The sequence below is a fragment of the Hippichthys cyanospilos genome, chromosome 11 (genome assembly GCF_059441005.1).
Source record: "Hippichthys cyanospilos isolate Australia breed blue-spotted pipefish chromosome 11, RoL_Hcya_1.0, whole genome shotgun sequence".
Lineage (NCBI taxonomy): Eukaryota > Metazoa > Chordata > Actinopteri > Syngnathiformes > Syngnathidae > Hippichthys > Hippichthys cyanospilos.
The window spans coordinates 18,141,402-18,162,500 of record NC_142379.1 but is presented as its reverse complement, the minus strand read 5'-3'; the positions used below and the strand labels follow the sequence as shown (position 1 = coordinate 18,162,500).

General features: G+C 40.8%; 1 protein-coding gene across 2 annotated transcripts; it reads left to right on the top strand.

Annotated features, from left to right (window-relative positions):
* The first annotated feature begins 9,106 nt into the window (after nt 1-9,106).
* Nucleotides 9,107-20,715, top strand: septin4b (septin 4b). Of its 2 annotated transcripts, none has more exons than XM_088427263.1 (13): nt 9,107-9,223; nt 9,911-10,036; nt 11,043-11,375; nt 11,668-11,764; nt 11,866-11,952; nt 13,375-13,498; nt 13,577-13,711; nt 14,140-14,257; nt 14,333-14,434; nt 14,824-14,920; nt 15,009-15,171; nt 16,282-16,381; nt 19,908-20,715. In XM_088427263.1, the coding sequence occupies exons 2-13, from the start codon at nt 9,941-9,943 to the stop codon at nt 19,974-19,976; spliced, it is 1,521 nt and encodes a 506-aa protein (XP_088283389.1). In that variant the 5' UTR covers nt 9,107-9,223; nt 9,911-9,940; the 3' UTR covers nt 19,977-20,715. The 2 variants fall into 2 exon arrangements, with proteins under 2 accessions (XP_088283389.1, XP_088283390.1); XM_088427264.1 differs by having other exon boundaries at nt 9,116-9,223; nt 9,918-10,036.
* The last annotated feature ends 384 nt before the right edge of the window (nt 20,716-21,099 follow it).

The following is a 21,099-nucleotide window of genomic DNA, read 5'->3' as shown; positions in this document are numbered from 1 at the left end:
AATGAGCTACTTTTAGTTTATGGTAATTGTACAGTACTTGTAAAATCAATTGGATGCTGTGAGAGAGCTACAGTGCTGCTATACACTCCAAAAATTATTTTGTGACCATTACAGCCATATTTAACGTTCTTACTGGAGGGTTGAATGAAAGTATGGAATGTGAGCTTTATGAGTGTTTTTCACAGGCAAGCCAATCATTTTTGTCCTTTTGGGGTCATGCTTGCAGAGGGAAGTTGTGTGTGTGCGTGTGTGTGTGTGTGTGTGTGTGTGTGTGTGCGTGTGCGTGTGCATGTGTTTGTGTGTGTAACGTCAAAGGGTAAAACTGTTCGACTACTCTTTCATTCAAATGTGATTCTGTCCTCTCATTTATTCGTTCACAGCACCAGGCGTGGTGCCATCATCCCTGCCAAATCATCAACAATAAAGCCTTGAAACATACAGTATATCTTAGCAAAAGGAGGCTCCCTGTCCCAGTTCTTTTGAAATTGTGATTTTCTGTTTACGCCATTGTCAACATAAGTTGACCCATTCAGTGCAACCCTAACCCTACACACCTGTGATATAGCCATGGCTTCAACAGGTTTGTTGTACCTTGTGCCATCATTTGTTCTGCACATCTGTTACATTATATTGTGGCAAAGATATTTGCTCAAAGATATATACGGAAGTGATGCATGATCATTTTCAGGCAAACTTTGTCAAATTAAACATTTACCTCTGTAGCCAAAGCACACTAGTATCCATGACATACTGGTTGGATTATACATTCAGTAACTAAAAGCTACGGATGCTGCCAATGAACGTGAGTTAAAAAGAATGACATAATTAAGTACTAAAGTAATATTGGTCGTGAAAAGGTTAATAATATTCTTCACATTCCAATTGCCTCAAAGACAGCCCTTTCTTCACAGACAATCATGTATCGTTTATAAAGTGTGGGAGTAAAGGGATCAGTGCCATCTCTTTTTTACTTTTACCAGTAGTTTACCCTCATGCAGTTTACTCTTGTCAATATCAGCATTTTGTCTGTGACTCTCCTGGTGGCTGAGAACAAGGCCCTGTTGGTTCCTTCTGGCTGACAGATGCTATTTTCAAATAAATGATCATGTACATACGTATGGCATTCAAAGATTCAGATGTTAGTGGTAGACAGCTTGCTTAACCACAGTTTGTGCAGACTTCCTAGAGGTGGAGCAGCCCACTTCCACATGCACATGTGAAGTAAAGATGTTATGAGCATGGACCTTGTGCAGAGTGTTAATGTAATGCAGTGCTTCTCAATTATATTTTGCCAAGCCCCCCCTCCATCTATGTTGAGGAGACCCTTGTTTAGTTTCGGGATGTTGATGATGTCCATAGAGTGCTTCTGTTTGTAGTTTGACTTTTGCACCACACAGTTTTGGGTGTATGCATGGATGGAGCTGTGTGTAAATGTACACGTCCAAATTCATAAATTCTACACTACGTGTGCAAATGTTTATGTAGATGCACACAATTCTTCATAAGCACACTTTATAAAAGGCCCCTGCTCTTTGTTTTCAACTTCTACTAAAACACTTTGGTTTGGGGGATTTACATGTGGAATAAACTGGAGGACAACTTTCTTTTATTCTTTTTGCGTAATGAACCATAAACCTTCATCTTCTCCTGCCCCAAGGATTGCTGACTGCAGGTTTCTAATTGACCTATGAAAAAGTAATGAGGATAAGAATAATTTAGCTGCTTAATGCTTGTTTCCACTCCATTTGACACCTTTTGCAAGGCAGGAAACCTGTTCCAGACACTGATGCAACTTTTCATATCTACTTTGCTCGAAGCACAATGCACACACTGTTTTAGCAGATCCAAGACACAGATTTTTCTTTTTTTTTTTCTTTCTTTTTTTTCATGGTCTGAAAAGGCATCACGCAAGGTGGTTTTGTGTTGTTTTAACACTGGGCTTGGATTGACTGCTACTTGGAAAGGCTGAAGTGAGTCTTTTGATTACCAGTCTTCTTTCATGAAGTTTAGCTAGTTTTTTCATGCTCTACTAGCTAAATATCATTTTTGTTCTTGAAGATGTTACTGACATTTCTCAGGTATTTGGACTGTGTAGCTGTAGAACCATGTGACAACAACAGTTAGCATTTTGACTACATTTCCTTTGGGATAAATGAACATTGATATCATCCAATAGCTGTTTATTTATTTATTTTTTAATTGTTTTTAGTAGAATGTGACAACATTTTTTTATTCCTGTTGATACCCAGAAGTCATTCATAACAAAGGTCTACAGCTGTCTAGCGTTTATCTCATAACTTCTGACATTGTTTGCTGTCAAAATGAATTGAGGACTAACCAATTATCAAATTCATCAACATTTGTTTTAATAATCAAGTAATCTCTTAGAGCCATCGTTTATCTTGAAACTATCATAATTGTATTAAAGGGTCTCAACTGTAATTATTGTGATTTCTGTGGTCCTTTCTGAAAGCAATTTATTTAATTGTGTTTAATCGGAATAAGACATGTTATGAAAAACAATGGCCAAACCAGTGACTGAATCAGTTTCTAAAAGGTTGCTGTTGCTTAATTATTCCTGTTTTAAACCATACACAATGCAAAATAACAATAATAACATTTTTATTTAAATCTATCCAATTTTCCCATTTAAGGGGCCCTATCATCAAAAGTCAATTATTGGAGCTTTTAACCATGTTCCAATGTTGATTTCACCCTAAACACCCCAAAAGTGTTATTTTTCTTCAATTATGCATTTCTAAGCATTCCTTTCTTATTATGAGCCCTCACACCCGCCCCGCTTGAGCAGATACATATCACTTGAAGAAAACTCATGAAGCATTTCATACCTCTCGTACATCTCCCTCGTAATAAGCGGAAAAATCAAAAGAATAATCGATTCTAAAATATTCAGTAATGCCATTCCTAAATATGTTGCCCTACTTCGGACCACAAACTGAGACAAAATAATCAGTGCTCCTGCTTGTTGAAGCCTCTTAATTTTGCCCCAACTAAATGATTTACTTTCAATATGAATGCAAGGGAAGCACTGTTTCTAAGTCAAACTGATTCTAAAGTTAAATTTCTTTTGGTGGTGATGTTGTATGTGAAGTGGTAATTTGGTCAGAATTCTCTTGAAATGAGCACTGTGCCATGTGACATTCTGTGCATGCTTCTGTTAATGATGCAGCAGTGGAAAGCACTCAGAATAGCATAACATTAAAGATTACACTTCATTACTTTTGGGTTCAGATGGCCAGCCTTGTTGTTCTCTCTGCTAAATGAGCCTTTGACAGATTGTGTGCTGGCAGGTAATCACAGTCAGCAGGAAGAGTTGCATATGGGTGTCAGTGGGCACAAAGGCTGGGTCAGTCACCATAGACACAGTAGATGGACACCTTTAAACAGCATTGCATGCACTCAAATCAAATGGGATTTTCATGTTCGCCCCCCCCCCATTTAATCTTGATAAGCCTGTTCCTTTAGCCATTCAGCGGAAGGCCCCCCTCTTCATACACAATATGAGCTATTGTTGAGCGATACCACTGCATTGGGGTGGGGAGGGGGGCAATGTGAGAAAACGCTTTAGCACCTTTCCAGCAGGAATGCGTCTATGTCAGATAAAGGACCTTGATAGAATAGAGCAGGAAGTGTAGGAAGTGTAAGTATGGGAGATTCTAGTCTCTTGGCTCGTTGCTATTGTGAAACAATATTTGTGTTCCTACAAAGGTGGTGGAGTGGAAGTCCACTTGAGAGCACATCCACTACATTCTACTTTGCAGCAAGACTTACCCCATCAAGAGAATCTTGTCACTATCAAATAGGGCTGGGTGATATGGCAAAAAAAATAAATGTTTTTATGGACAATTTGGATTTTAATTGATTTGCACTAAAGTAATAAAGCACACAAACATGTATTTGTCATTTTAAGGTTTGATTTAGTCAAAAGTAAATCTGTGCAAAATACTCAGACAACTATAAGGCAGTAGTGTAAATATCAGAGGTGGGCAGTCCATCAACACCGAATGTCCATCAGTCCGTCGCCGACGGGAATGCTCAAAAAAACTATTTTATAAGGGTGAAAAATATAGGAGAGGACATATCTTTTCTCAACCCATTCCTTTGGAAAACTAAAGTGATTCAGTGTTTTATTCATGCTAAAAAGTTTATGCTAAAAGGGTTGCATGCATGTGGCGGGACAAACGTTCCATGAATAATAATGATAATTATTTGAAATGTTCTGTTTATTAATTTATTAAAAATATTCCCCCAGTTCAAGAAACAGAAATGAAACAAATGATACCCCCCCCAAAAAGAAATATAAATTCCATTTGAACTCTTTCAATTGCGATTCAATTTGGTCATTACAGGGTGTGGGACAAGAGAAAATGTCATTTTAGAGGATTGGCCTACTCCAGACCTACTGTATTTGAAACTATTCTCAAGCATTGCTTTCATTTGGTGGTTTAAATTTTGTCTGACAAGTTTTTGCAGTTAAGGTGGACCGGAAACCCCTGCAAAAAGTGAAATCCGCAAAGTAGGGAACCCCGGAGGTTTTGCGCATGTGGGTACCAGAATTTTTTTTAAGTAAAAAGTATTTATACTTTACATATATTAATGCAGTATACATATTTACTTAAAATTGTAACTATTAAATCCAATACAGTAACTGTACTGTTATCCCTTCCCGTTTCCATCCCTTGGCCAGAGCTGCCTTCGGAGTAATGGCCCTCGGACATCGACCTAGAGTCGAGCCCTTAGCTGACCAAACAACACAACCGGGAAGCAGACTTTACACTTGAAATTCCAGTTGATTACGACAGCCCTCTTTGCAACAGCTTCTCAATGTTCTCTTTTGTCCTCACTGTATTCCTCTCACTGCGCATTCTCACTCGCGTGTGCGCTTCACTCAAAGACTGCTGCTGGAAGTACAATCGACAGCTTGGACAAGACTGGCGAGACAATCAGTCATTCAACTCACGGACACTCACAAGACACGTGATGGGCTCTTGGCGTGACATAAACTATTGAGGGCTCGAGCTGTAATCCACTCCTGCCATCATTGGTCCAAAGGTTTGGAAATGACTTCAAATTCAAATGGTCAACAAACAATAAAACTTTGATCAATGTATTATTATCCTTTCAAAATGTACCTCTGTGAAGTCATATTCATTCAGGTCGCAAAGCCTTGTCCGAGAAAACACCAACCAATAAGTGCAAATCTGTAAAGGTCCAAAAGGCTAGTAAGAGCGTAAACTCCTGCATAGCTCCAAATGTGTCATCCCACAAACTAGAGAATCAGCGAGGTGCATTTTGGAACATTGGCACTTTCAGCTTGATGGTTTTGCTGCGGTTCAGTGGATCTCCCTAGCTGTCCTGGAACCGGGCCACATCATTTTACAATGTAAGCAAGTTGCAATGTGATCCCCAGAGCCGCAGACACAGAATATCACTGTCTTTTCCATCTGGAACCTAACTGGGTGTGCGTTGATTCCTATATGTGTGTGTGCGTGTTTGTGTGGGCACTGTCAGCCCTTTTAGGCCGTCTACAGTAATCACCATCATGAAGGCCAGGGAGGATTAAAGTAGACAGGAAGTAAGATCTCCTCTATGTTCATGCGCTCTGAAATCTCTCATTATTCTTTACATTTGTCAGAATCAGTGTGATTGGTCCGCAGTCTTCTACTGTACCGATACATCTTCTTTGTTTTTGCTGACTTTCTTATTTATGCTGCACCTTCTGTAAGTTATTAGAGCAGCACACTTGGCACACTTGAAGTAGCTATTAAGATGTAGATCACGTTGCTTTTGGTTCTTCCTCCCATGGGTTCAAATGAATTCTCAGCAGAATTCTGCAACTGTGTTTGTCCCTTTGCTTTTAAACAAACGAGATAAATACACAATTAGAGCTTTCCTAACCACTTCCGCTGAAATTATCTCAAAGCACTGTCTGTCGTGTATTCTTTTCTCTACAATCCATCTTGTCCTAATTTTAAATCAAGAGTACATTCGTGATCCAAATTGATTGATTAGACCAATTTTAACAACTTCTGTAAAAACCTAAAAATGAATCATAAATCCCCAAATTAATTAAAACTATGAAACTTGAAAAGTACACAGATCAACTGAAAAAACACTAAAGTGTTGATACTGTTGAATACTAATATTTATTTAATTAATCTGGACTTTACTTATACTACAACGGTATATTGAAGCTTTTTTAGCTCAACATTGGAAGAATAGCATCTGATTATTCCCACAATAAATCTGAATCAACTTTTTTTATTCCGTGGGTGGAGAAGGCACACTTGTTATTTAATGACTTTGCAGGTAGTAATGGTAGATCACATTACATTGCATGACGTGAAAAAACACACACACACACACACACACACACACACACACACACAGGGAAAAACAACAGGGCTGTTTGTTTATTTTTACCCAACTGTTTTAAATTGGATAGATGGATAGAAATGGAGCAGTGAATAGCACGTCCACCTCACAGATAAAGTGACCCGAGTCCAAATCCACCTGGTCGCGGACTTCCTGTGTGGAGTTTGTATGTTCTCCCCCGAGCCTGCGTGGGTTCTCTCCGAGCACTCGGGCTACCTCCCACACTCCAAAAAGTATGCATGGCAGGTGGATTGGACATACTAAATTGTCCTTATATGGGTGTCCTTATATTGGGTGTGTGAATGGTTGTTTGTCTCTGTGTGCCCATGCTGGCAACCAGTTCAGGGTGTCCCCCGCCTACTGCCCGAAGCCAACTGAGATAGGCACCAGCAAGCCTGCGACCCTCGTGAGGATAAGGGGCGATAGAAAATGGATGGATGTTTTAAATTGGATTAAAATTCAATAGTCTTTATGTGTCCGAGCCAAAATAGCACTGGTGGAAATTTGGCGACAACTGGTTGCCACTCAATTCATATTCTTCGAAAGGCAGAATAAACTGAACATACTGAAATTTTCATGCAAATGTTGATGAACTCTGATTTGATCAGCATGTGGAGTGATTGTGAAGGCCAACGTCACACAGAGCCTCGCTAGGTCTTTTCAAACGCTGGCATTCACTCAGAGCGCACATGAATGAATTCACCTCCTGCTGTTGGCCTCGCCACAAGAAAAAGACCTCAATGGTATTCTGCGTGTGCACTTTTTTTTTTTTTTTAATGAAGTAATTCTTTCTAGCTCTCCGGTCCTGCTGCTCCCAGGACGGTCACTTATCTTAATACCATGCACAACCAATTGTGATTGTAGTCACCGGGGTCCACACAATTTTTTTTGTTCACTGATTAGTATAGCAATTATTGTTGTGGGATTGTAAATGGCTCAGTCAACTGTTTCCTCCGGTCTTGAAAAGCGTTTTCATCATAAGCGTTTAAAAACAACATGTTATATAGTTTTGTGATGATTTTTGGCAGCTTCTGGTTGCATTTCCCATGTCATAGAGGGTGCATTAAATGTGGGCTTCCCCTTGAGAGCTACCACAAATCATCATCTATCAGCGCTGCTGCAGCAAAAGCCCACTATCACAGTCCAACAGTAACAATGCACCGCAGTCAACCTTGCAACTAGTTTATTTTGAGGTTTTTTGAGTTCTTGTCGCTCCGTTGTTTCTCAGGGCCCATGTGGGAGTCCCATCATAACATTCCTATATGTTCCACATCTCTTCTCTCTATTAGCGCATCAGGCTATGAAGACTACAGGAAATGAAAATGGAAGAAAATATGGATTTGGTTCTCTCATTACAGCTAATATGGTTCCCATACAGCTGCATATGTTTTCTACGGGATTTTTGTGATCATTTCCATCACTAATCGTAACTTTCTGAAAATGTACAACAATTGAGCCTGAGCCCCATATGTACATTAGGTGTAGCATGAAAGTGGTGAAAAAGTTTATGTCTGCACACAACACAGTATTACTTATTTCAGTGGCACGCTTTCTTCTTGACTATTGCTTGCTTACACAAATCATTATTGTTAAGCCTGGATCTTGAGGTTACACAAGTCACTGTTTGCCTCAGTTGCTAAACAACGTCTGCCATTGAAGGAGACTACTTGCATAAAACTATCATATGACACAAGACCTGACATTCCAAGCCCAAAATCCTTTGTGTTGTTGAACACGATGTCATGGTTAATTTTTTAAGTGCATTCAGTTAAATGTAGTGAGAAGAGCCTTTTTTAAATCAATGCGGTCTAATGTGCTCTTGAACGGAAACACATTTACCACCTGACATCAATGCACTTTTAAAATGTTACTATTACATTATATCTCATTAAGAGGCACTGAAATGTCATTGGTCCAGTTGGGAAAACGTAATTGGTCCACGTCTCTAATGAGACGGGCCCCAGTGGGAGCCTGTGGTGTCATTCTAATTATAATGTTTGAAATTGTTAGACATTTGCTTATTCGATTCTGAATGACTGCAGTCAATGATTTTTTTGAGCATCGTGAAGAAGGATGGGTTTGTACGGATGAAATGTCAAGTGAGATTTGTTTGATAAGTTGGTCAAGTTTTATCTGCCTGTTTAATTACTGACACTGTATCGGTGTTGAGATTTCACTTAATGCTTGTGGGTTTACATGAAAAATGGAAGGTGGACTAGATGACTCCAAACTTGTGTCAGACAATATTAGAAAAGTTTGGCATACATTTCAATATAAATTAATTCTACCTTAATTAGTAATGTTCAAGCAAAGTGTGTTGGTATATAATTAGTTTGTAGGTAATTCATCCTCTTAATTAGTGAGCTCATTAGCATGTCTGTAATGTATAACTTATAAGTGATGAATATTAAACAAATGAAGCGTTTTCACTATTACCATTTGTTGGTTTACTGTGCATTGTAAATGCTTTGTTGGACTAATTTTGCAATGTGTATAACGCAGCTCATTTGAATGATATAGCGTGGGATAATGATATTGTATGATACAGCCATTGGACTATTTGTGATAATTGTGTGCAATAACGTGATTAGTGATGTTGCTCATCAATGTGTGTGATCAGTATCCTGAGGGTGTTGAGAGGGTCGATTGCGATGTAGGACACAGCGGTGGTGGCGATGTATAAATACTGGGGCTCGTGCTTCTGTTTCCTGTTTCCTACCGGAGAGGCCTAGAGTAGAAGGTTGTGGAGAGAAGCAGGATAGAAGTTTGAAATCTTTCATAGATCTTCAGTTCCCTGCTTGAGAAAGTGCCCGCTTCTGCGCAGAGGGTAAGCATGATTGCATAATCTTGTTTGTTGCGGTATTACATTCATGGTTCAATTTTTCGGCTTTAATCAATTAACAGCTCCATTGAACGCTATAACTGTGAAACCTGAAAAGGTCTGCAGTGCACCAAAATGAAATTGGCATGCGGTTAAAAAAAAAAGTTTTTTTTTGTTTTTTTTTTACTTCAAAGGCTTCAGAGCAAGCATGTCCCTGTCTGTACTTATGTAGGTCACACAACTGAGCATGTTTGCCATTGATCTCTCAGCTTTGGTTGTAGCACTGCAAAGCAGGTCACTCATTTCCTAAAGAGTGCAACTCTCAGTTGCACCATGCCCCAAAGCTGTGGATGTCTCCATGATGTCAAGACCTCGGAAAGAGATGGAATGATTGCAGGAATACAATTTAACATATGGGAAGGATGCTATTGTTAGGTGGTGTATATTTTCCTTCACCTTTCCGTGGCTCAAATAGAAACAAGCAACTTCATCCACCAACTCACCATTTTGCATGGAATTGTCTTTTGGCTTTATTTAATGATTTTTTTTTTCCTCCCACCTTCCTTTTCGTTCTAATCCGTTTTGCCTGATTATGCTACTCCTTTCAATCTACCTCTGGTTCTCCAATCGTGTGATCGTGACCCTCTCTTCCATATTAAACCATTCCACGCACATACCCCGTTCTGATTGGAGATTGCAGAGTTTACTGTAGCCCCACTTGCAATGGAAGACAGTGACCATGAAATTCCATCTTCATCAGACGAGCGGGACTCTTGTCCTGTGTCCCCAAATGCAAGCGGGGACCACGATGCCGACCAGGTACCCCGCACTTCCTGCTTAGTCGCTCACGCTGCTAATGTATGATGCCACACCTACCAAATTTCATTCTACTGCTAAGAACAAAAAGCACAAGACCTTTCACTCAGCAGGCTGGCTAGAATAACAAAATTGCAAAACTCAACAAAATAAGTCTTGCACAGGAGATGAGCCAAGATTTTGGTGCTGATTTGAAGAAAAAAACAAAGAAAACCAAAAACGTTACAATTTTAAGTTGTTAGTGGCATCCAGGCAGCTGATGAACATCTGAACATCTGTGCCACCAACACAATCATAATAGCTGGCATTTCATAACTGAGTCGTCGGATTGACATGTTAAGGATTGTTTGACCTTGGTAGAGGTCAGCCCAAAGTGTCTCCTGAGTTAGATCACACCATACCGCTTTTTAACTAGAGCAAATTAAGTACTTTGTTCATAACACAGCGAACACACACGAGCACACTAGCAATAACAAACAAATGATCTTGCAAGTCATGAATTGAGAGTGATGACATTTAACTGTAACTTAGATGAAACGCACGGATGGCTCGCTCATGGACACTACATTATTAATCTTGGTTGGGTGGCAGCCAGCGAGCCTCTTTGGTAACTGGAGCCCAGCATGAGCATAGCATCCAACAACCAGGTTGCGAGCCTTCTAAATACTTAAACTGTTACTCTGAACGATAAAATGGGGAAGGCATTGCAAACGCTTGATAATAGACCATTTCGAAAGAGGATGGAAGAGAGTTTGATATTACAGTTGGCACTTACAGATAGGATTTTAGTGATTAAGGGGTGGAAAGTGTGGTGTCTGATGAAATAAATGTCCTTAATTCAAAAATCAATTTCATTAATGAAAATTCCACATTGTGCCTGCCTCAGTAGGAAGGCAAAGTGCTATGAAAAGCGTACTCTACTCACAAAATGTATCGCTTCCCATTTACCACCTCCTTCACCCTCTGCGTGTCTTCTGTTCCCCCTCATTCCACCCTGACACGTCTCTAGCATTCCAGCCACTCCGACGACTCCGAGGTGGAGAACATTTTGCAAGACCCCTGCCATCATGTAGAGCATGAGCACCTTGAACACGAACGCGACCCCAGTCCACAGCACGGACTTCCTGGCTTAGAGGCTCGTGATGCAGACAGGGAAGCTGAGGGCCAAGACCACCCTCACAGCCCGCCCTGCTTGCGCCCCCCTGTGGCGGGTTGGGCCCAGTCGGATTCAGGTTCCGAGCCCGGTTTACCTCCGACTGTGGACTTTGACTTGCCCTTCCCCGTCAGTCCCTCCAGGCCCAAAAGTCCGTGGGCCCGTTTTGACCCTTACAGCAATAATGAGGTAACATGCGGTGCAGGCCTTCTGTCAGGATATTGGATCATTTGTGCGCGTATGTGTACGTGTATGTGTGTGTGTGTACCTTAGATGCTGATTGTTGTTCTGGTGAGGCAGGAAGTGTGTTGCTCGTGCTGCTGTGCTAGTGTTGACCCTTTCACACACCAAAGATTGTCACAAAAGTCCATATTATGTATCTCCTACAACATTTTAGGAGACAACCCATTGTCACGTGCAGTTCACTACATGCAACGTGTCCTAATTTTTTTTTTTTTTTTTTTTTTTTTTATGATTTCAGGATCAGGACAAGGAGTATGTAGGTTTTGCAACACTTCCAAACCAGGTCCATCGCAAGTCAGTCAAGAAAGGATTTGACTTCACACTCATGGTAGCAGGTAATTTCTTGTCTCAACTAATTAGCAGCATCATTTGACCCTAAACCCAGCACAAATCTCAATGTCTGACCTCGCATGTCGTCTCTGTTTTGTGCTTCCAGGCGAGTCTGGACTCGGAAAATCCACCCTGGTCAACAGTCTCTTCCTTACAGATCTGTACAAAGACAGGAGGCTGCTCAATGCTGAAGGTGACCACAACGGCCTCAATTAATATTTTGATTAGGGGTGGCTGCTCTAATTGTCGGCCAGACCAATACTTGGCATTGCATCAGCCGTTTTTAAAAAATCTAAAGGAGATCACTTTATTTATTTAAATTTTCACCAAACTTTATAAGAGATGCTGCTCACCCCGGGAGCTTTCTGTAGGTTTTTGGCAGCAACAATAGGTTAAAGTTTAACATTTCAGTGAGAAAAACGTAAATTAACTGTAGAAAAATGTAGGGGGTTGTTTACCAGCTAAAAGACACATATATGTATATATAGAGCGCTTTGGTTATTGTCTAATATATTAAAATGAAGTTGTGAAATGAACTTAGACATTCAAACAACGTTAATGAAGTATTGTTATTTAACTCGGGTTGTCAGATTAATTGCCACCAATTAATTCCTCCTGATGGTTGAAGCTAATGTTTGCAGCCACCCCTTGCGACTTGTCTCAAATACATCAGAAGGTTTAGAGTTACCACTGCACCTGTTAAAGAAAATAAAGGACTGTTCTTGTTCTTGTATATCAGTCTTTTGATCTGCCACAGTAATACAAATACTGTATCTGAATTGAAAAAGATGTTTTGGCGTAGGGTTTTTCTCTGAAATTTTTAGGTGAAATTAAAGAGAGATTGATTAGATGCAAATGTAATTAATTTACATCTATCTCTCAGCAGCACTACCCTACACTACTTTTGATGCCAATATTTGCTTTTTCACCACAAATTAATATCAGCCCAAAATGGTAGTAATTGTGGCCTCATTGATCATCGATATTGTATCGGTCCTGAAAACAAAATCATATGGATCTAGCTCTAGTTCTTATCGTCTTGAGGGGTTAATAAAATGTCATTGCATTATCAATATCACTACTTCTTAATAGAGCTTTTCCACTGCACAGGAGCAGCTGGCTTCAAATCTAATCATCTCAGTTTTTGGTTATTGGTTTTCCACATGAAATTACTAGTCCTATTGGACACTGCAAATACCAATCTGCATTAAATACCCTCTTTCGGACGGAGTGAACCCTCCTATAAATAATGATGGAGAACCCAGGTCCCCAATAGAGTATTCATATAATATAGCTTTCATTTAGGGGAAGGATAGACATTTTGTGCTTTTTTTTTTAAATGTGTCCTCAAATTGTACAATATGTAATGCCACTGCAACAAAACTGCTTTATTGCGTGATCTTCAGATCATCAATTTTAGGGTATGGGGAATGGGATTTGAGAAACCTTTGTGTACTTTGTTTTGCTGTGCGCAAACGGCGCCATGGCAAGCCACGTCAGAACTATTGGATGTGTAATACACGTTTGAATTACAATCTGCGAAAGGTCCAGAGGGATTTGTTGTGGTTATTGTCTACATTTCTTGTTGCTGTTTGCGCTTGTGTCGCACCTTTAGAACGAATCATGCAGACGGTCGAAATCACCAAGCATACTGTCGATATCGAAGAAAAAGGAGTCAAACTGAAGCTGACCATTGTGGACACTCCAGGTTTTGGCGATGCTGTTAACAACACAGAATGGTACAACGCACAAGGACACGCGGCTCGTTGGGGCTGTTTATTTGGCTTGCTCCCACAAGCTGTTTGTCTGCCCTGTAGCTGGAAGCCAGTGGCCGACTACATCGACCAGCAGTTTGAGCAGTACTTCAGGGATGAGAGCGGCCTCAACCGCAAAAACATCCAGGACAACCGCGTGCACTGCTGCCTCTATTTCATCTCCCCCTTCGGCCATGGGTAATGCATGACCGTGCCCTCAATCACCCCCCCCCCCCCACACACACACACACACGCACACGCACGCACACACACAAACACTCAAAGTGCTTACAGGCACTGGTTTGACTGAAGTGACAAATTAAAGCATCAGCTTCAAATTTTCTGAACTTTCCCTCCCATAATGAATGAAACAATCTGTTTACAGCCAGTCTGCAGGTTCCAATCTTCCAATCAGACCATAATGCTTATGTAGTACTTTTCAGACCACCGCCAACCATCAAGTCACGGTTGGTGACTTTGTAGTCACTGCTAGTCAGTCACAGCAGTGGTGAAATTGCGCTCTCTCTTGACCATTGTCTGTCACTGCACATACCAATTGCGACGCCATCCTCCTACGTCATATTTTGCACAATGTGAATACTTCACACATATGTTGTATTTTGAAGCCTTCGGCCGTTGGATGTGGAATTTATGAGAGCCCTGCACGAAAAAGTTAACATTGTTCCGGTATTGGCCAAAGCAGACACGCTCACCCCGAGTGAGGTCAGGAAGAAGAAAATAAAGGTAGAGGAAATTACTGTGCAGGATATTTTAGGGGTTTGTAACTCGTGACTAAAATGTTTTCTTTGCTTTGTGTAGATTAGAGAAGAGATCGAGCTGTACGGTATTAAAATATACCAGTTCCCCGACTGCGATTCTGACGAAGATGACGACTTCAAGCAGCAGGATCATGAGCTGAAGGTGAGAGTGTGGCCTTTTTTTTTTCTCGCCTAGAACACTGTCACAATGATCCACGATGTATTGTTAGACGAGCGCTCCGTTGGTGATGAATGCAATTAAACAAGAGTGTGACCTTGTTGAGCTGCTCACACTTTTGCAGCAGTGAGTCAGCTTTCCTCCTCCTTTCGTCATCATTCTAATCTGGCTGTGAGGCGTGTCTCGCCTTTGCAGCAGTCTCAAAAATGTGCAGGGGCAGAAACGATGGGATGCATGTCCTTTTTAATTACTCTGTTTGGTATTGGTTGCAACCAACATTTTTGTCGACGTAGCAAATAGCGTATGGTGTTCACATTCCTGGCAGGTCTTTTACAACCACACTAACATTTCAATCGTATTATTCTCACAATAAGGAAAGCATTCCATTTGCCGTAATTGGCAGCAACACAGTGGTGGAAGCCAAAGGGAAGCGGGTGCGAGGTCGTCTGTACCCTTGGGGCATCGTAGAAGGTAAGGAGCCCTGCGTCAAAAGTCCTAGCACAAAGACGGCACACGCAGCTTGACCCTGTCGCTGGTCTCCTCACGGATGCTTCTGCAGTTGAAAACTCGGCGCACTGTGACTTTGTGAAGTTGAGGAACATGCTGGTTCGAACTCACATGCAGGACCTGAAGGACGTCACCCGAGAGACCCACTACGAGAACTACAGAGCCCACTGCATCCAGAACATGACACGCATGGTTGTGAAGGAGCGCAACCGCAAGTACGTCACGCAGACGTGTTGGAGCACAATGCTATGCTTTTTTTTTTTTTTTTTAATGAGCTTTTAAAAGATTCGTTCGCGCATTCATATATTGTCCTAGATCAGTAGTATATGACTCAGGAAATATTCATTTTATTTGGACGGCTCTTCGTAGTGAATGATGGGACTTGAGTCCTTGTAAGGAGCCATTCAAGTAAAAGTAGTAATGACTTCAAAATAAAGAAAATACCCTGATTCTGAACACTATAACGCTTACAAAGTTGCTAAAGAAAAAAAAAAATATATATATATATTATAGAACTTAGGCCTGGGTAATATATAGATTTTTTTTTTAGATTCATTCAAATTTTTTGCCATGGATGGTTTTAAAAATAACAAATTGGCTATTTTCCTCCCCTGTTCCTGTGACTTTCCTCTCGTTTCCTTCGCACTCACCAAACAAAAGACTAGCGCAACATAGCGGCAGCTAAAGAACACGAACCGTTTATTCCTAAGACAGGAGTTGCATTTTCAGTGGTTTGGCTTTGCGGGGACAGACGTGGAACAAGGAACACCAAGTTGTAAGGTTTGTTTCAAGCCCATAGCAATAAAAAGCAGCAACACAACTTATTTCAGCAACTCAACCAGAGGCATCCAACCAATTATGTTAAATGCCAGACTGTGCGAGGGGAACATAACCGCAATAACCAACTAACTCCAGCTAAAAAGCAGCTCGCTGAGGAGCCATTTACACCAAAAAAATGCACCTTATCAATCTCATACAATGTGTTACTACTCTACATTTGATTACAGAAGTATTTCGTACTAGGCAGACGTTTGCACTTTAATTCAAAGAGGGAGTTCCGTGTGTCATATGCTAGCTAAAATAAAAGCATAACTTGTTTTGAGTTTTCTCTGTCATTTTGTCACGAAAAGGAATTGTAGCATTCAGTCACACCAGATTGTGTGACTACAGGAAGTCCCCAAATGTAATTGTTATATTCAGACACATTACACATTGAGTTTTACCATTACAACATTTGTAGTTAAATACAGTGTGTCAAGTGAGACCCCCACTGCTTTTTAACTGCTTTTTTTTTTTTTTTTTTTTTTTTGCATGTGCGTGTCCAGTAAGCTAACGAGAGAGAGCGGCACCGACTTCCCCATCCCTGCAGTGGGCGACGTCACCGACAGCCAGACAGAAAAGCTGATCCGGGAAAAAGATGAGGAGGTACGGCCCGGCGACCCCCAAACGGAGTCGCCCCCCCGCCTTCTGGGGCAGAGGCACGGCGATCGTGAGCAGCTGGCCCATCACATGTTTGAGGTGGAGCGCGGGGGCCACGCCCGCGCGCATCTGGAGGACGAGGCCCTTTAAATGTCCTCGCCGCTCTCGCTTATCCACAAGCTTTTGTAACTCGTGCTTTTGGGTTCAGGATGTGTTGGCGACTCTTTTCACGTCTCATGACCGCTTTTCCTTTTTTTTCTCACTCTGTACTCGACTGACTCACATTCTTGCTGTTTTTGTTCTCACTTTCCATATTGTCATATTCTCGCTGTTTCTCTTCTGACTGGTCATTTGCTTGATTGTACTGTACTGTTTTTTTTTTGTTTGTTTTTTTTCCATTGGCTGTATTCTCTGGCACATTTTTTTTCTCACTTCCCATAATCTTTTGGTCACATTCTCACCATTTCTTGTTCTCATCATAATTGTCATCAGCCACTCATCTTTTTTGTTGTTTCTCACCACCTGTGATTCTTGCCGGCCACATTATCACTGACCATTTTCCCACGTCATATTTTCGTTAGTCACGTTGTCGTTGGCCGTACAGTCATTGGTCATCGGTCTTCTACCTCGCTGCTGATGTTTTGTCACTTGCGTCACAAAAAATGTTTTGACACTCGGGCACCTGCCGCGCTAGTTTACACTCATCACATTCTATTATGACGCTCATAACTCAAATTGATGCTTTGTTCCTTCACAGTCCCTGTGACATTAGAATTAAAAGGTGATAAAAGTAGTTTGTCAACAAGTAAAATGACATTCGCCCACGTGTTAGTTTTGAATCATAATAATTACATTCTAAACACTCCAAAGGACTATGTCCACATGCTGGATAACCAGCCACGAAAATGAAGTATCCAGTCCATATACAAGTGAATGCAATCAAATGAATCTGACCTGTATGCGTCCGTTGCAGTGCCGCTCTGCACCTTAGTGACCCACTCTAACGCATATGTTGGAATAATGCTGGCGCTGGGCTGAATCCTCCCATCTGCCAATTTGGTGAATGTACATTTTTTTCACTAACCTGTACTTTTGGTCATTCCACACATGGCTTAAGTGTTGGCAATGCCTCGCTATCTCAGAAATCCACTACTTCAACATAAATTAAACAGAAGTAATCATATAGTAAAGTCGCTGTTTACAGTAATGATAATGCTTAATTGTATCAGCAGCAAATTAAAATATATCACGCAGGTATAGAGTACAGCGGTGGTGACAGAGCACCTGTCCGAGGCCCAGTCCCTGTCCGTGGTCCAAATTACGGACCAAAAAATAAAAGATTGCAGAGCATATACTCAAGTCCCTCGATTACCTTCCGACGGGCAATATCAGTCGGGCCGTCTGATAATCTGATTGAGAATTGTGACATTACATGACCAGCTACGAGCTGTGAGCATATTCACCCAATCAGATGGCGGCCGTGCATGACCGCAGTCAATCAGAGTCCAGCGTTTCCTTCTAATTTTGGTTTGACCCAAACCAAGCGTATAGCTAAATGCACAATTGATGACTTTCGAAGATGAAGCTATCGTTCCTCCCCATCGCTTGTATGCCGATAGCTTAAGAGCCGCGGGGAGAAAATCGAAAATGAAGCTGCCTGCGCAGGCGTATCGTCAAAAAACAAGGCAAGATACCAACCTGTCAATTAATTTGAACAAGGAGCAGCTAAGTGATGAGATGGAATGAATACGAGAGCATAGTTTGCACGGCCTCGCCATGTAATCGTTAGCTAGACGTTAAGCCCTTTCTACATCGTCGTTTAGCCACAATCGCAAACACCAATGATGTTAATATTTTTTTTACGTGTACATCTTAAAGCCTGCTTAGTAAGCAGTGTTGGGCAAGTTACTTCAAAGCTGTCAAGCATCATTTATAACTTATTGCTGTCATTTCAAAGTAATTAGTGACATTACAACATTACTGTATTTGAAATGTAATGCATAACACGACTTTTGCATTACTTTTATCTTACTCTCACCAACCTAACTGAACAAATGGATTTGTCATTTTAAATGTAGCTCATTATGCTCATTACACATCCAGTGGCTTGAAACTAAAAACAATACAAATCATTTAGTCTATATTGTATTGTAAACCTTTAACACCACAGTAAAGTAAGTAAGTAAGTAAAAAATATATTTTTTTGTGTCTTTTAATCCCTTTATTACTTATCTTCACAGCATAGTAGTGATCCATCGTTAATGCTTTAGATAAACCTGTTAGTGCATTCTATAATTTCAGATTCAAGTTGAGTCGACTAGGTTAGGGACAGACGTTTGAAAAATAGATGGTTTCGGTGGGGCTAACGTTAGCCGCTAGCCTATCTCGTGGTAATTGTGTTTAATGTACTCTTTAACATGAGTTTTTGTATGCTTCATCTTCATACGCATTGAGCAGAACTATTCAATAGCAATTGTACGTTGAAAATGAGTTTTGGCTTACCTTGTCATTATTGCAAGTTGCGACAGGGATCTCGCTAACCAGGTTTCGAAATGCTGGCGAAGCCGCTGTGGAAAGAGCCGGCATATCTTTGATACGCGACATCACCAAGAGACTCCTAACCTCTTTGAGGTCAAAGTGGCATCAGTGAACGAGAGAGCGCTAATTTTGCCTGATTTGTTTTAGCCCCACTCTCAATCCTCTGCATGTTTTCTTTTCGCCAACTTCAGTTTTTTTTTTTCAATTTAGTGGACAGCTCTTTAGGTGTTGCACACCAAGTGCACCCAACCAATTTATTCTTCTCTGACGAACTGAAAGTAATGGGCGTATGTCCATCTTGTATACGCATTGTCCATATTCGACCTGGCGTCCGCTGCTGCACTCATGCAGGAAGTAAAGATTTTGCCCCGGACTTTTCTCCTCCCATCTCGCTTTGGCGAATTTGGGGAAAAAGCACCACTCTCAGGTTAAAAATGCATTGAAATGCATTGCGTTACTCTAATTTGTACCCAGTAAAATGTACCCACCTTATAGCAAAAAGCTGTTACCGTATTTACGTTACTTTTGTAGTGTATTACTTCCCACTCTGCGAGTAAGTCACCCCTGTCACGGTGGAGTTCCGCACGGAGTCACCAGTGTGCCCTGTCGGGGATCATTAATGGAATTTCCTTCTTTACTAATGGGGTTGGGATTATGAGTTGTGTTGGGCAGAAGTGAGGTTAATACACAGCCGACAGCCCAGTTGGACAACTGCTAAAATTCGTTCAGAGGAGACGATTGCGCTGTTTTCATAAACAGGAACCTTCCTTTTTTCACTCACGATATTACATCAAATACTCAAGAGAGTAATGTTTCCGTGATGAAACATAGAGCAAAATATTGTGTGGTGACCCATATGAACCCCTTTGCAACGTTTGTGTGGTGGCATATGAGGTCGCGCGAGAGAGCAGAGTGTTATTCAAATGCAGAGTGTTATTGATTGAAGATGCTTTTGAGTGAGTTTGTAATTGCATGCTGCAATGTGTGCTGTCAGTTGCGGCGCATGCAGGAGATGCTGCAGAGGATTCAGGACCAAATGCACAGCAAGAAGGACGCCTACTGACACGCCGCGTCGCCCGCTGGAACTTTGGCCTCCCGTCTCGTCCCGTCTCGTCCCGTCCCGTCCCGTCCCATCCTAATGACCTCATCAACCTCATCAGTGCACAACTGTGCACTTGGCAGGATGAAGTAAGAACACTCAACTCTGTAGATGGGATTGGAAAGACAACAAGAAACAATAGTCGCTTGTTCTAAAAATGAAATCATTTCTCTTGAACCTGGCAAACATTTTTGGAAGATTATGTTCGATGTGCAAACGTTTTATTTGTTATTTTTATTATAGGTCAATATGAATTGCATACCAAAAATGTATTTTTTTACATTAGACCCACAATGGCTTTTTCTACAGACTATCGCCTAAAATGATTTTGCAAGGGTTGTTTCGCCTTCTTTGGAAGAGTTAAATAAAGACAGATTGTTTGGCTTGATTTGATTTCAAGAAGTGCCACCTTGTTGTGTTCGTGGCAACACTTATAGATGCATCTCTGTAAATTACAGTATTGCAGACTTTTGTTCTTCAGCCGTTTGATTGAAAAAGTAATTATTTGTGATGTGGGGTGTACAATAATAATAATATTAATAATAATAAAAATAATGGTGATAAGTATTTTTCAGGTGGCCAGTTCCTTCCTAATTTCTGTATTAGAAATATTTGATTGTTTATAACGCAGGTGTCAAACTCCAGCCCTCAAGGGCCGGTATCCTGCATGCTTTCGAAACATGCAGGATGCCGGCCCTCAAGGACTGGAGTTCGACACCTATGGCTTATATATACATACATACATACATATATATATATATATATATATATATATATATATATATATATATATATATATATATTTTTTTTTTTTTTTTTTTTTTTTTTTTTTTTTTTTTTTAAGCCAAGGCACACTTTATTTCTTTGGAAAATCTCGAGGCACAGCACCAGCTGAGTTTTTTTTTTTTTTCTGAAACTCTGTAGCTTATATTAACCATGTACAGTCATTCTAATCAAAGTTTTATCACCCAGAATCAAATAAACACAGATTAACACCCCTTAAGATCTTGTCTTCTCATATACTGTGCTGCCACCAATTGGCTAAGTGTATTTATTACATGATAATGCCAACAAGAGCACATTGTGT

Coding starts and splice junctions, on each gene's coding strand:
- septin4b (XM_088427263.1), top strand. CDS start 9,941: ATGGAAGACAGTGACCATGAAATTCCATCTTCATCAGACGAGCGGGAC. Junction 11,376..11,667: donor ACCCTTACAGCAATAATGAG/GTAACATGCGGT, acceptor TTATGATTTCAG/GATCAGGACAAGGAGTATGT. Junction 14,921..15,008: donor CCCTTGGGGCATCGTAGAAG/GTAAGGAGCCCT, acceptor ATGCTTCTGCAG/TTGAAAACTCGGCGCACTGT.